Below are 17,646 nucleotides of genomic sequence, written 5' to 3'. Positions count from 1 at the left end.
TGCAAATTGCCTTTAACAATTGTTTATAATAGTATAATATCTGGTTGGAAACTTTATTCAGTCTTCAATAAATCTGCGTAGATTTAGTATTGATGAAATAGTCCACTTTGCCTTGAAAGTCTACTCTTCATTATTTCGAAGAAAACCCTTCACTGATTATAAATTATGTAACTCTAATACCATTAAAATATTTTTTTTATGTTGCTCAAATAAATATCACCTTATATAAGAAGAGCAAAGAATAGTTATAAGTGGTTATCGGGATAAAGCCCACCCCCTAAAGTGTACTGTTTATTGAATTTACGTAGTGAAGTCAGAATCTGAATCCCATTCTTCAGACCTTTGATTTCTGCTTACTACTATGTAGTGACTTTTAATTATGATGTGCTGTTTTATATAATCTGCAATCATATATGAAAATAGGATACATTTGCCCTACTATTTTTTTGTGTGTGTCCTTTGTGTTGGACTAAACATTTATATTTATTTTGTATTTTTATTCCTTGACAGCATAGTGACCTTCAATAAAAACTGATTTTTATTTTTTTATTATTTTTTTTAGAGATTGTGAGCAGATGGAGAGGGGGAGAGAGAGAATCTTAAGCAGGCTCCATACCCAGGCCAGAGCATGATGCAGGGCTTATGACCCTGAGATCATGACCTGAGCCAAAATCAGGAGTCAGATGCCTAGCCAACTTAGCCACCTAAGTTCCCCCAAACTGATTTTAAATAAAAACAACTTTCATTTGAAATACTCAAAAATATTAGGGTGTCTGGGTGGCTCAGCTGGTTGAGCTTCAGACTCTTGGTTTTGGCTCGGGTCATGATCTCAGGATTGTGTGTGAGAGGGAGCTCCACATGGGGCTCTCAGCAGGGAGTCTAATTGAGGATTCTCTCTCTACCTCTTCCTCTGCCCCTCCCCCTGCTTGCATGCTCTCTCTCTATCTCTAAATAAAAATACATAAAAATCTTTCAAAAATAAAAAATAAATATTCAAAAATATTAAATATAGATCTTGATTATGAAATGAATCCACTAGAAACTTAAAAATATACACACATCATATATGGGATATATGTTACCTGTTAAGCAGTTCTGAAATAACTGATAAAAAAAAAGCTAAAGAACTTCCAAGATTATGGATGCATCCTGTATGTATGTATGATTTACAAATATATTTTAATAAAGAGGTATGAAAAGTAAAATTGGGAACAATATAAATATTTTTACTTATTGTGGAATAGGGATAATAATTTCACTCCAAATTATTAATATTTATTGGATTTAAGTTGATAAAATCTATAACAGCATATTTAAAATTATTAATATTTGAAATTATTTATTCATTCTTTCTTTCAAATATCATATTCATGTACCTAAAATGAGAAAGGTGTGGGGCGCCTGACTGGCTTAGTTGGTAGAGCATGCAACTCTTGATCTTGGGGTCGTAATTTTGAGCCCTATATTGGGTAAAGATATGGCTTAAAATAAAATCTTTAAAAAAAATAAAATGAGAAATGTGTTATATATTAAGAACTAAGAATACAAAAGTGAACAAGTCAGATGCAGTTTGTTACCTTGTGGAACATGTAATCTAGCTCCGTGCATAGTATTTTTTAAAGATTTATGTATTTATATTTGAAAGAGAGCAAGACAAACGGGGGAAGCAGCAGTGGAAGAGGGAGAAGTAGGTTCCCCGCGGAGCAGGGAGCCCGACTCCAGGCTCCATCCCAGAACCCTGAGATCATGATCTGAGCAGAGGCTTAACCGACTGAGTCACCCAGGCGTCCCCAGCTCTGTGCACAGTATTACATATTTAGAGTAACTTGGGGTCTAGGCGAAAATATCTGATAATCTATAAGAAGTTATTTTTTCCCTTAAATTTTGTCTGGTTGTAAAGTACACTTTTTTAAAAAATTTATTTATTTGAGAAAGAGAGAGTGAGTAAGAGAGAGAGAGCACAAGCCAAGGGAAAGGCAGAGGGAGAAGCAGACTCTCTGCTGAGCAGGGAGCAAGACTCAGAGCTTGATCCCAGGACCCTGGGACCATGACCTGAGTCAAAGGCAGAAGCCTAACGTTATCTGAACCACCCAGGTGCTCATACTTTACATTTCTAAAAGCATTTCTTTAAGGAAATGATCTGCCCCATCTCAACTCTGCCCACATACAAATGACAGACTGAGTTTCCCCTCAAGCAAAGATGGATGTATCATGTTTCTTGTGAACTATAATCTATCCCTCTACCTTTTATTCCTCTTTACAAAATTACTCTTAAAGATCTTTAAGCCCAAGTATAGTCCTTAACTGAAAATTGACAAAAAAAGAAAAATCTAAAAGAGAAGCATAAAAAGAAATTAGTTTCATAATATGTGATTAATTACCTCATCAGAAAATATAAATATTTTACATTAGTTCATGAGGTACAAATTATTTTTTAAATATTTTATTTATTTATATGGGAGACAGACAGCATGAGCAGGGGGCACAGCAAAGGGGGAGGGAGAGGGAGAAGCAGACTCCCCCCTGCATGGGGAGCCCCACATGGTGGTTGACCCTAGAATCCTGAGATCATGACCCGAATGGAAGTCAGACACTTAACCTACTGAGCCACCCAGATGCCCCTAGAGGTGCAAATTATTATAATAAAGTGAAACTTTCATATGCATAAAAAAATCAGAATTTTTTTCACTTGATCAAAAGCATATCATTGATTTCATTTGTTGAAGAACTTGTGCTTTGCAAACTGAAAAGGGCGCTATAGCCAAAAACTTCTGGCTTTCCTTTCTCCTGACATCATATAAGAAGCCCTTTCGTGACTATTTTAATAATATAGTAATATTACTTGTTACAGAAGGGAATTCTGTAGATTAAGTGATTGAAATAATTAAACACTTGGGGACTCCTCACAAATTACTATGAAAATCTTTTATGTGTGTTTATAGGATATTTTGTAACATTAATTCCTTCTTGATACTTTGTTAGTTCCACTGTTGCTACAGCATCAACTCAAGGCAACAGTAACTACACAAACATTTATAACTGCTGGACAACAAAGAAAACCTAATACATTTTTAATAGTAGATTCTGTGCGTGTGTTCTGATTTATACAGCTTTGTGCTCTCTCTTTGTGTTTTAGAAATAGCTCAGTAGGAGAAATGAAAATAAAACTAAAATATGCAAATGAAACCAACTTTAAATGAATAGAATACTTCTCAAGTAGATGAATATTATCATTATCTTCAACATCATCAACATTAAGAAAGCGGAAGGATACGTTTCTTAAAATAGAATGATCCTCAGTTTGGATATAGAAATCCAAAAAGGAAACATATTTGAAGAGCATCTGAATAGAAGAAATGGACTGTATCTAAAATGGACCCTTCGAAAGCTTATAATTTTCATTGCATACTCTGTGATTATGCTTAATTAGTCTTTGAAACTGTCATAAATGCATATTTAGTTGTGGTTATTTTATGAGCTCTAACAATTACAAAGTTCTGTGTAGTCAAGCTGCAATCACATGAGTGAATAATTATGTGTTATAATATTACTATTTATTATACATCTTTATCAGTTTATTCAGTATAATGTGAATATCCTGTTTGCACATGACACTAAGCACAAAAGTCAATTTTTTAAAACTTCACTCAAATCAACTTCGTCTTAGCCAATAGACTGAATTGTACCAATGACTACGAGTTAGAGCACGGATGACTGCCTGTAAAGCGATGTAAGCTTAATTTAGGGACGGAGGAAGTAAAGAAAAACAAAAACAATAGGACGTTCCTGTCTGGGGAAGCTTCCACATGCTTCCTTACTGCTTGTAATCATCCAGCTCTGGTGGCAGTTGTCATCCAAGCAACTCACTGTATTCAACCTTCATTTCTTTAGTTTATAAAGAAATGCTGAAAGTCAAATTTTGCTTTTTTTTAACTGGACAATCGTATATTAACTTCAACTCATTCCTCAGACCATGTATGTATATAAGATAATGAAACGTAGTAACATGAAGTAATGGATAATAATTAAAAAAGATAACATTCAACACACATTTTATACTAATTTATCACATAATAGTCCTGAGAAAACTATGGATGAAAAGAACTTTGCTTTAATGACTTAGAAACACAAAGCAATTTAAAATTAAATTCCATGTATTCTCCCAAAGCAATCTCTAATTTATGGGTTATTAGAAGGGTTATTGGTAAAGATAGAAAAGAGCATGCTGCTAGCTAGAAACCATAAGAAATGCAGATTTTTCAAAACCATGAACAGAAAGCACATAAAAAAAAAATTCCTATGATGAACAGGATTTTCAGAGTACCAGACTGGCAGGGCAGCTACTCTCACACTGACTCGGGCAGGCTTTATGCTCCAGATCTGAGACTTCCACCTTTGAAGGCTACTCACCGAACATGGTAGCCTCTGATGAGTCCTATTGCCGCGCTTCTGCCTCTCACATAAACGTGGTGAAATGCTGCGTGCCACGCGGCTGGCACTGGGCAGAACAGGAGAGTGCACTGACCAGGGAGATGAAAACAAAACAAAAACAAAAACCGAGGAACAAAATGTTCGTGGAATTCTGTGCTCTCATTTATGTTTTAGGTTTATAAAATCCATTTGTCAAAAGTAATCTATGTTTTGAAGTGTTCTGTTCTGGACATCAGAAATCTAATTTGATATAATGGATAAAATGTAATCACTGTGTAATCATTAGCATATTAGATAGAGTATCTAATTTGTAGTAATACAGCACTAGGCTTAAATCCCCATTCTAGCATGTTCTTGATATTATTCTTCCATAAATTATTGAACATCCCGAATCTTAGTTTTATCATTTTTAGAATGGGCATTACACTTACTTTGTAGGGATTTTGAAAGGATTAAATTAAGTATATTTAACACCTAGAACAATGCCTGATATATACTATATACACTTAACTTTATACCACCAGCACCAGTAGTGAAAAGTATTGCTATCATACACAACGGCAGAAGTTAGAGTTACCTCAGTTTCTCTTTTCCTTTCTAACTCACCCGATATACATACAGGCCTCTAGTGAAGTGCCAACCTTTATTCTTGGTCTCTTGTCTTGCCTCCTCCTCATGGCAGTCTGGCAACTAGTCTTCAAATTAAATCTTGCTTTTTACTTGCTCAAAAAACTTTCAATGATATACCATTATAAACAATATAAAAACCTCAATCCTTAACAAATTCTCGATAACCTTGGAAAATTGGCTCTGCTTAAATCTCTAGCCTTATCATCCATCTCTCTTCCTTTCTGCCCCACCACCCCATCACACTTGAATTTCCTTAAACAGAATAAGCTCCTTCCTACCTCAGATCATTGGCTCATTATGAACATTCTTTAGCCAACTCTTCTAGGGGATGAATTCTGCCTCATCCTTTACAACTCAGTATGGCTGTTTCACTCTTCCACAGCATCTTATTGTCCTTTATAACAGTTACCATATAAATACATATATGCAAATATATATGCAAATATGTAATTGTCATTTATAGTAACAACTTATTTGCATTCAACATATCCGTCTTTATTCTAAGGGCAATCTATGTCTATTTCGGTCACCATGGTATCTCCAGAGCCACCTACTATAGTTCCTGGAACAGAGTATTCAACAGCCACTCACTCTTTCACTCAACAATAAATGCTATGCACTTAAGGTACAGATGTTTAAAAAAAAAATGCTACCAAGAAGCTACCATAGTAATGGTAAAGAAGAAAGTAACAAAACAATGACAAAACAAAAAATATAAAGCCAGAAACTCATAACTACTCTAAAGGATGTGAAACAGTGTAAGGTATAGAGGGTTCTGAAGGCAGTGCTACATTCTATAAAATAGTCAGAGATGAGGGGCGCCTGGGTGGCTCAGTCCATTAAGCGTCCAGCTCTTGATTTTGACTCAGGTCATGATCTTAGGTCATAAGATCAAGGCCCTCGTTGGGCTCTGTGCTCAGCAGGGAGTCTGCTTGAGATTCTCTCTCCTTCTTCCTCTGCCCCTCCCCTTGCTCTCTCTCTCTCTCTTGCTCTCTCTTTCTCTAAAACAAATAAATCTTTAAAAAAAACATTCAGAGATGAGAACTCTGTGGACATGACATTTGAGCAAACATCTGAATGAGGCAGAGGAGAAAAGGATATAAATGTTTGGTAGAGGAGTGTTTCTGGCAGAGGGAAGAAAGAGCAAACACAAAGATCATCAGGTGACATGCTTAGTATAGTCAAAAGCAGTAAGATAGATGTGGCTGGAACTGTGTGAATAGGGAAAATAATGGTAAGAAATGAATTTGAAAAGAAAGAGGAAAATGATGTGTGATCTTCTTGAATCACTGAATTCATGAGTGCTGAGAGTCACAATCCTAAAAGTCTATCCAAAGGAAATATTATATTAAAATGTACTAGATATTTTGTCAGGACAAAATATATTTCCACAGAGAATACTTATTCTGTCATAAAGGATTATGCAGTAGAGTCATGAAGACCAGTCACAAAGATATTAAAAGGTAATTAATTATATAAGGAAATTTATGAAGATGTCACATAATCCTAAATAAAGGAATACTAAGACTTCAAAGGAGAGAAAGAATTCCATGAAAAGTTTTAAGATACTTCTTAGGCATGGATGACTTAATGTTAATGGTCTCAACCTTCAGTTCTACGTGAATTATTCTCAAAAGCACTCAGCAAAGGTACTCCATTCCTCAAGAACTTCCAGAAGGTTCTTTGAAGGTTTGAATCTCCAGAAGGTTTAGTGAAGTATACCTCTTTCAAAGGCTCGTGAAGAAGTTATTTCAATTTTCCATTTGTCCACTTTTCTACTTTCAGTTGTTTGTGAAGTTGTACTTTCTACCTACCTCTTCCACCTTCCATCCCCTACATGGATGCCTGTTACTGGCAAACTCTAACCCAGAACCAAATGGAGAGACTACTTCTGGGAAATGCAGTTCCAGGAGTCTCCTTAAAATGCCAGATGACCTTGGAGGGAAGTGGCAGTGATGATTAGTGGAAATAGACAACCCAACAGAGAAAGAAAGATCAGACGACTGAAGTAGATTTCTGGACTTTCCATTCATCTTCACAAAAACAAATCAACTTTAATATTATTCTTTCATATAACATTTATTTTGAACAGAAGGTTACTACTAAAATGAAAAACAGAATGAGAAATATTTATACAATACTGTTTCAGACACAAGTCTATTCTAACAAATATGTGAAGATGGCTATTTTCATGCCGTAATATTATTGAGCTACAGACACCCAAATGTCTTTCAACATCCCTTCATATGACATGATTATAAAATATTTACTCTTCTTGCTATCTGTTTCTATTTGTCGCTCTCTAATGCTTTTAAAATATGATGTCCAAAGTTAAGCGCAGGTCTCATAATGAACTCTGACTAATAATAGAGGGGGACTATTTCCTTCAATTATTTTGTTGCTCTCTGCATATTCATGTAGCCAAAGTTTAAATTAATGTTTTAGAATTAGTTTCACACGTCTGCCTAATACTGAGCTTGCATTCAAAATTTTCCAGTATTTTGCACATGAACCACTGCCAAGTTGGGTCACCTTCCTGAATAGATTTTGGAATCATCCACACAAAATCAATAGCTGAAGCCAAATAACTGGGTGAAATTTCCAAAGAAAAGTTAGCAAAGGATGTAAATAGCAAAGGCAGGTAGCCAGCAAGGTAAGATCTGGCCATTCAAGGTCAAGTTCATATCTAAACATTTTCACAAGGAAACTGAAAATTAGGAAAAAAAATAAATGTTACTTATAAAATAAACAAATAAATAATATTGTGAGCCAATAAAGAATTTAGTCCCAGATGTACCAGGAAACCTGGGATGATTTGCTATATTAAAGCAGTTAAAAAGAAAAAAAAAAAACCCTGATAATATGTTTGCTCTCAAAGCACAGATCGAATAGATTAGATGAGGACACATGTATGATTAAATAAGGATCAGAATCAAAGATGTGGTGAGAAATTATAATATCAGATGCAAAGCACTTTAAAATGTTAGAACTGAGAGAAAATAGTGATGTAGGAAGATAACTGGTCAGTAAATTTTCTTCACTAAAATGGTAACCTACGAGCATTTGGAGAATATTGGAGCTTTGTGTTTCCAAAAGAATTTGAAATCATTTAAATTTCAACAGATATGACACAATGCATAATCCATTCATAGTCTCAAGAATAAATTAAAATACAGTTGTTTAGAATGTTAAGTATATTAACTAGAACTCTTCTATATTTCAGTTTTAAATATATTTTACTATAGAATATACATTTTAAAATGTCTAAAGAAAAAATATCGTTATTATTGTGTGATAAATTGCAGAGCAGTCCAAGCAGCTGCAAGAAAAACATCTTTATTACTAAATTAATAATTTCAAACTAGACCAGAAGGGACCATTATCCCTCTGGATATGAAGGCATATTGTTCTTTGGCTTAGCTAAGCCAGGAACTCCTAACTGTAATGAAATGTGCATAATTAAATGACTGCAGTTGGACTTTGATATTTTGGTTGATGAAGTATTTGTTTACATTGATTTTACATGGTTCATATAATTTCAGTAGCAGTACTATACCCTGTCATAGAATATTTCAAAGGAAAAATTCGACAATAGAATTACAAAGCATGTATCTCCCTCCTTTTATTTGTGTATGTTCATTTAACTTACTAATCAGCTTAAAGGATTAAAGAAGAAAAATAAAATAATATTGAAATTCTGTATAAGAATAACAATTAGAAGACTTTTAAACGGCTGACAGTCATTAGTAATTTGAAAAGATGTTGAATCTTAAAATAAGAGCTTTTTAATAAGTAACAACTACAAAGCTTAATGAGATTTATCTCATAAATTCTTCCCTTGAGTTGGAAAGGGAAAGTTCTATATATTGCAATTGGTTGTTTCAATAATAACAATCAAATCATTAATCACATTAATAATGAAGATAAGAAAAATGGCTAACATTTTATATAGGGCTTACTATATGCCAGAAATTAGATTCAGTGCCTTTGGGATGATTATTTCTAGGGTATGAAATATTGTATGAATTGTTATAACTGATTATTCTATTCTAGAAAGGAAATAACATTAAAAAATCCCATACCACAAAGTCCACACATTTAAAGTTTGCAATTCAAATGATTTTTGGTATTTCTATAAAGCTGTTAAAATACTTATTTATATATAGAAAAAAATCAAAGAGAAAAATATAAATAGGTTTAAATTATTTTTGGAGTATTTACCAAGTGATATTCACTACATTTAAGCCCATCATTAAAATGGTACAGAAAGTCAGTTATAAAAAAAAAATGTAGATTGGTTGTTTTATACATCTAAATATTTTCACTAACTATAGAAGTTACCAGGAATTCTGAAATCCAATATTTACTCTACCAATAAATACTTTATAATATATACTTTAAGTATGATTTTTTCTTCCACAAATCATATAGGCAAAGCCATACCAAACATAATGTGCTACGATGAAAATGTATCGGGGAGCTCAGAGATTGGGAAGTCTACGATGAAGGGGTAGACTGATGGGGTCCCTGGAGAAGGCTCTCTTCCGGGCTTGCAGATGGCCACCTGCATACTGTGTCCTCACAAGGTGGAAAGAGAGAAGAGGCAAACTGTCTGGTGTCTCTCCTTATAAGGGCACTAATCTCATCATGAGGGACCCACTCTCAAGACCTCATCCTAACCTAATTATGACAAAAAGCCCCCATCTCCACATACTAACACATTGTGGATAAGACTTCAACATTGAACTTTGGTCAATACAACTTATTCCATAGTAAAAAGGTTGTAAGAAAAAAGGTAAAAGAAAAGTTTTTTTTGTGGCACAGACTGGTAGCTCTTTACTAGAAAGAAAAGGAAAAAAAAATGGCAGCTGTGGAAGTAGATATAAAAAGATAGATACCCCAGGAGCAATAAGAAAGATTCATTTAAACAACTTCTAAAATATTAAGCAGTCTATAATTGCTTTATGGCTTTGTTTACAATTTATAGGCAATGTAGATATAAAGTCCATTATGAACAGGCTTTGCTTTTTTTTCACTTTGCTATTATAAAATACTGTAATACTACATTGTGCCCCATACCAGAAATGTGCCAAGCTTGCAGAATTCATTTTAAACAGAAAGAAGTCATTCGACGCAATGAGAGTCATCGTATTAACCTCTGATCATACATTTCTGTCTCTCTGATTAAAATATTAAATCTCCTTACCATTGTGTAGCTATGGGCTACCTTCATTAACTCAATGCACCCTTGAGCATCTGCGAAGGCTCGGATCCCCAAACAGTTGGATGGGTGCAACAGCTTCATGAGAAAGTGGCAGCACACGTCCACTACTTGTGGAAGCTGAAGAAGGCACGCTGCAGCAAGCAGGTTTTCGATGGTGTCTTCCTTTAATTCCAAGCAACCTAAACAGTAGGTCAGGAGAATTATGAAACTCTGTTTAAACCATGTACCACACTGTACTATTCAAAACATTAGGCCAATCTGCTAGAAATGACCTGAACCTAGACCCATAACCAAGATAAATATAACTCACTAAAGGCCAACTACTGTTTTAAGTATCTTGCATTTCTTACTTTATGCAATGTTCAAAATCATCTAGGACGTACTAAATAGCTGTGTTCACTTCAGCCAGAAATGTTGGTTGTTCCTTTTGTTGTGAATTAAGAAAAAAAAATAGAGTAACAAGTAAGTTTCACAAAACATGTCTACAAACTTTGGAGAGCAAAGATTCACGAAATTCCTGACATTGCATTCATGTGTATATTAATATGAAGCACCTATGTGTGGATAATGAATATATGTATATAGATAATTATATATATATAATACATGCATATATATATATATAATGCATGCGTTGTAGATTGCTAATATTGTATTTAACTCACTGTACCCATGATTATAATTTTCTATAATTTTTTTTGTCAGTTAACCTAAAAAAATGAGCTCTTTTAGTGCTTCCTCTTAGATTTATCTAACTACTGAAATAATTTATTAATGAATGGGGCTACTTCTGTAATGTTTGTAAAACATTCCTGTGAAGCCTTCCTGGCTTCACTATTTGGGGTTGGCTTTTATTTAGCAAGTCAACACATCTTTACTAGGTTTATTCCCCATTCAGATTTTCTATGTGTCACTCAGTAGTGAGTGAATATTTCTAAGTCATACAAATGGCTTCTTCCATCTTGATTTTTGTGGCACAGACTGCTACTCTTCACTAGAAATAGCTTCACTCATTTTCCAGAGCACAGGGCCAGGCCACATGTTAACATCATGACACATGTCAGTGGACTATGAGTAGAGGGATGTGTGTTACTACCACACCAAGGCATCTATGACATGAGTGTACTTCAACCAAGCTTTCTTTGTCTTCTACCAGCAAGGTAAAGATGACATAAAACCCTGGTGGATGGAGGATGCACCAGGAGTAAGGAGCCTGGGTACCTGCATCTACACCAAGAACTACTGGTTTCAAATAATAATACTCAATATTTAAACTCATAATGCTTAAGTAATAAACTACAGTACTCAAATATATTTTTAGCTTTATTGGTTTATTGGTTCTATTGATTCTTACAGCCCAATCTACTCTAAATTGTACATTTTTTAACTTTATTTTAATTAATGTGTACCTAATATTATTGGAAATTTTTCATACCATGGATTGTTTATTTTTGCCTTCTGTCATCCTTATTTTGTTAAATTAACCTATTACTCAGTGGATTGTTTAATCATTTCAGAGAATCAACTCTTTTGGGTCTTATTAATGCATAATATAGAGTAATAATAATGGACATGAGTTTTTTGAAAATTTATTTTTATTAGCTTTGCTCAGAAATTATTGTCCTTGCTAAATATGAAAATTCTGGAAAAGTATTGACTATTTTTATTGAAATGATTCCCCCTCCTTACCTTTGCTTCTTTAATTTTCTCTTAGAGACTATTATCAAGGGCTATGTATTAGATCAAATCATTCTCTCCTCCATATCTATAATTTCTTTAGTATTCCATTCACTAATTCTCTCTCCAGTATATTTAACATTTTGCTTAAACCTGATATGTTAAACTTTAGAAATATTTTTACTTCTAGAAGTTCTCTCCATGAGAATTATTTATACTAAAATTTGTACTTTCATATCTACCTTTAAATTCATACTTTTTCCCTATATCTTATATACTGTTTAACTCGACTTACTAAAAATTTAAATAACTTTTAATAGGGGAATTATTCATTTCACAGAATTTTTAATTAATTCATAAACATCAATTTTTATTCCTGAGTTTTAATAATGTCATTCTTTTTCTTTGCTCATGGATTCATTTTATTTTACTGTTCTGTCTTTGTATAACTTTACCACATTCAGGATTTTTTAATTTTTTAAAGATTTTCTTTATTTATTTGAGAGAGAGAGAACATGAGCCATGAGTGGGGAGAAGGAGAAACAGGCTTCCCACTGAGAGGAAGCCTGACCTGGGGCTCAATCCCAGGACCCTGGGATCATGACCTGAGCCCAAGGCAGATGCTTAACTGACTGAGCCACCCAGGTGCCCCCACCACATTCAGTTTTAATTATTATTACCCCAAAATAAGTATCTGTGTTCTCCATTTAATAGCGAAATTTTGAGAACTTTAGATATCTTTCTGAGCAAATAATGTTTTATTTTCCTAAACTGCAGCCTCTAATATTCAATGATGGTGATCAGTCCCTATATAAAAGGGATATTTTAATTCACTGGTGTGTTTGGAAGACAGGCTACACAAAATTTGAAACTCAAATGTAAAACTATAAGAAAAAAATAATTGATCAACTTTCATTATTAATATGCTATTATCTAATTGAAATTTAAGAGTGTATCCTTGCTAGTTGGAATATATTTTCTAACTTTATAATGCTACTATAATTTTTTTCAGATTTTTCTGTTTTTCATCAGTAGTGTTTCTACAGACAACTTAGGAAAGTTGTCTAGTTTCAAAAATTCATCTTTCAAGGACTGAATATTTATTAAGAAAGATCCTTATAAACAGAGTGCCTTTATTTTTTTCTACGCCAAAGTTTCTATTCTGGATTTTTTTAACCTATAGTAATTTGCAGGATAGCACAATAAACACCCATTTACTCTTTACCTTGCTTCACCAAGTGTTAACATTTTGCCACATTTTTCCGCTTGTATGTGTTTATACTATAGCTGCTGAATTATTGGATTATTCCAACCATTCTATTTCACCCCTAAATACTTTGGCATGTGCCTCTAAGAACAAAGGTGTTCTCCTACATAGCTACAATATAATATTTACACTTATGAAATTGATAAAATAGTATTTGCTATGATGTCAATTTCCCCAAATGTCCAAATAATATGCTTCATAGGTTTTATTTTTAAATTCAGGATCTAATCAAGACTCATATTATATTTACTTGTTATGTCCCTTTTGTCTCCTTTAATTTATAACTGTTTCCCAGCAATTTTGTCATTCATGACATTTATATTAGTGAAGAGTCCAGACTAGTTGTTTTGTAGAATTCCCCAGGTTGGGTTAGTCATATTATGTCCCCATGATTAATTTAGCTGAAAACTTTTTTGGCAGGGACACCATATAGGTGATATGGTACCCTTTTCAGTGGCTCATACAGGGAGTTCATGATGTGAGTATGTCTCATGGTTGATGATGTTAAGTTTGGTACCCTGTTTAAGACAATGTCTACTAGACTTCTTCATTTTAAAGAATTTTTTTCCTTTATAATTAGTAATCTGTTGGGTGAAAGTAACTTTGCTTTCAAGCATGATATTTCACCTACAACTTAACATGTTTAATAGTTAAAGAGTACTGTATTTTATTTATGAGTGTTACTGATAGAATAAGACAGCAAAGGAGGGGAGCCTGGGTGGTGCAGTCCTTAAGCATCTGCCTTTGACTCAGGGCGTGATCCCAGTGTTCTGGGATCGATCCCCACATCAGGCTTCTCTGCTAGAAGCCTGCTTCTTCCTCTCCCACTCCCCCTGCTTGTGTTCCCTCTCTCGCTGGCTGTCTCCGTCAAATAAATGAATAAATAAAATACAATAAAAAAAAAAAAAGAAGAAAGAATAAGACAGCAAAGGAATCTAAAGCATGCTTCCAAGTGTAGCAAGGGATTTAATGAAGAAAAAAGTAGGTAAAGGGGAAACAATAAATTGAAAGGAACAGTGTATGAGAACAAAATTAAAATACTTTTTTATTATGTATTAATTTCAATTAAATTAGCTACCTAAAGTTTAATTTTAATATAAAAGAGGGCATTATCAATAATAAAAATTAAAATAGTTATTTTTATGCTTACAAGATTTTGGTAAATGCACAAGGATCCAATTATTCAGATATTATCAACTAGTAGAACATTGAGTATCTTAGGTCAATTCAGCAGAGGAGACATTTGCCAATACAATTCTTGGAGGTGTTTATATTTCATATTATCATTCAATAATAATGTCAAACAAGATAGTCATCTGAAGTTGAAACATTCACACACCTTGAATGATTTTAAGATAAATTATGTCAGTGCAGCTATTGATATATATTTTAATGTTTATGAATATTATAGTAAGCACCAGAATAAAGTATTCTACAGGTTATGTTAACCTATATTTTATAGATTTTAAATGATTTATGAAATGTGTACCTAAACTTAAAAGAATAAAAATATGAAATATAAAGGAGATAACATGAATACATTAAACTCTTTTGTTATTTATAATTGATCATATGCATAACAACTTTCGATAACATTTATATCTTTTAAAATATTGTCATGATTTCAGACCTTCAGAGGAATTTTACCTAAAACTTTCAGTAAGATTGCCAAGAAGATGGCTATATGCTTCCTAGCATGGGTCCTGTGAAAATCAAATAAAAGAGATAAATGTAGCTGGTATGGCTTCCATTTTATTTTATTTTGATTTCAGAACATTGGGAAAATAACTTCCTTTAATTTTAACTAATTGTTTTCTTTTTTAAAAAGATTATTTATTTATTTATTTATTTGAGAGAGAGAGAGAGAGCACGAGCAGAGGGGAGGCACAGACGGAGAGGGAGAAGCAGACTCCCTGCAGAGCAGGGAGCCTGATGTGGGACTAGATCCCAGGACCCTGGGATCATGACCTGAGCCTAAGGCAGATGCTTAACCAACTGGGCCGGGTGCCCTGATTAAGTAATTATTTTCAATAGCAATTATGCAGAAAAAAAAAAATCACACAGTAGCCCTGACCTACTATTTTTGAAGAGGCTTGCTTGCAAGATTTGCTCTTGACTGGTGTCTGAAACCTTAGATTTCAAAGGGGTTCCCACCATTAACTAATACAAATGGCTCATTGTACCTAAAGCGTTTGTATAAACAATATGGCTTATGCTGAACACCTCCTTTCCTTCTGGGAGTCTTGAATGTTGGCACATGCTAAGCAGAGGCTGCCTATGTGATCAGACCTCCATAAAAACCCAGGGCACTGAATCTCTAATGAATCTCCTTGGTTGGCAACTATTCACATGCTTTGTCACATCTCACTGAAGAGGGCATGAAGTATGCCCCATGTGATTCCACTTGGAATGGAGCTTTGGGAAGCTTGTGCCTTGTTTCCTTGGGGCTTCACCCATTTCCCTTCCCTGACTGTGCACTGAATCCTTTTGCCATAACAAATCATAAACATTGGTATGACTATGTGCTGAGTCCTATGAGCCATCCCAGTAGATCACTGAAGCTGGGGGGATAGTCTTGGGATATCCCACCACAGCATTCTAATTAGAATTGCTGGAGTGGTAGGTGAAGTTGAAGATATACCGTGCCTATGGGCTGGAAAATATAACACTGTTAACATTTCAATTCACCCCAAATTAACCTATAGATTTATTATAATCATATTCAAAATCCCTGTAGACTTTTTGTAGAAATTACAGAACTGATTCTAAAATTCACATGCAAATGCAATGGCCTAGAATAACCAAATGATTTTGAAAAAGAACAAAGTAATAATGTTACCAGATTTTAAGACTTACTACAAGGCTACAATAATTAAAACTGATTGGGACTTGTCTAAATATAGACAGATCAATGGAAAAAAAAAACAGACTCCAGAATTAGAACCACTCATACATAAATAACTAGTTTCGGCAAAGGCAGTAGACAACTTAATTGAGAAAGGATAGTCTTTGAAGAAATGGTGCTGATACAATCAGACACCCATGTGCAAGAACTTGTATCTTAATCCATACCCAACACAATTTATAAAACTTACTCAAAATGGTAATTCAATGAAGAAACTTAACCTCTTTAACTAATGGTAGTGGAACAATGGGCTTTCTGATGGCAAAATGTTTAATTTAGACCCTGCCTCACACCTTTTACAAAAATTAATTCAAAGTGAATCATAAACCTTAATGTAAAATGTAAAACTATAAAATATCTGGAGATAATCTGTGTGACCTTGGGTTTTACAATGACTTTCTAGGTATCTACTCATTATTGTAATCTATGTTTATACAGGAGATTGATTTTATCTGAAAATGTGATGACGAATACATTAATAATAACAGAATATCTAGTTCTAATTAATTCAACAAGTAAAAAACTGCTCGTTTTTAAAATTACAGATATACATTATGTATAATCACACTGCACAACAATTTCCATCAACAGAGCATCCCATGAAGCACAGTATACTCATAAATCAAATAGGCTACAACAGCAACCATCTAGTGCTCAATGCACCGGCTCTACATCATCAACACGGACTAATCCAGCAACAATGAAGTTTAGGGAAAAGAGATGCTTGTACAGATATACATGGAGTAGTTTGCAGTTTATATATATATTGACAGAACAATTTTGTGCAGGTGGAAATATAAAGATAGGATATATATGCACTATATAGAGCCATGTGTGGGAATGATTAATCCCAAAATCAGGATAGTGATCATATCTCTTCATAAGGGAGAAATGTGTCCATCACGACAAAAAGTTTTGATTTTATTCATAATATTTTATTCCTTAAGCTAGAAGAAAGAGACACAGCTGCCCATTAAAGCAGTCTCAGTAACTTTTATCAGTTTGAAATGCTGTATAATAAATATGGTAAATCGTATGTCCCTTTGCACTTAACATTACACATGACTACAATTTGGAGAGGTTAAGTATGATGTCAGATTGACATCCTTGTTGGTTAGAACCTGAGTCAAGTTTTGGAAAGCAGACTTAGATGCCCTTCTAGAGGAACATATTTGTGTCCAAATTGAGGGCAGTGGGTACAAAAGAGGACTTTCAGCTAAGATAGAGCAGGTCTGGTAAAATGCAAATATGGCCATAAGTCATTCCTTTCTTTATATCTTTGCCCTTTGGTAATACTCTTATACCATGGGAAATACCATGGACAAAGGAAAAATTAGAAAGCATAAGGCAAGCAGAGCTACGAGAAGCATTTCCCTTGTTGTGTTTGAGACCTTTCTACCACCATGTCATTCAGCCTGGGCAAGCCTGTTTCGTCAGTCTGATGCCCTGTTGGTAGATGGTTATATTGCTGATGGACAACTGAGCACCAATACATGATTGAGCTTTGTTCCA

General features: G+C 34.1%; 1 protein-coding gene across 1 annotated transcript in view; it reads right to left on the bottom strand.

Annotated features, from left to right (window-relative positions):
• Positions 1–17,646, bottom strand: part of KLHL1 (kelch like family member 1) — a 231,920-nt gene that overhangs the window by 185,559 nt on the left and 28,715 nt on the right. The window contains exon 3 of the mRNA XM_045811015.2: positions 10,268–10,464. Within this exon, the coding sequence (XP_045666971.1) occupies positions 10,268–10,464 (197 nt within the window). The remainder of the gene's footprint in view (positions 1–10,267; positions 10,465–17,646) is intronic.

Source organism: Ursus americanus, chromosome 10 (assembly GCF_024610735.1).
Source record: "Ursus americanus isolate L20-20 chromosome 10, mUrsAme1.1.p, whole genome shotgun sequence".
Lineage (NCBI taxonomy): Eukaryota > Metazoa > Chordata > Mammalia > Carnivora > Ursidae > Ursus > Ursus americanus.
Note: the sequence above shows the minus strand (reverse complement) of the source record. Positions and strands in the feature narration are given on the sequence as shown.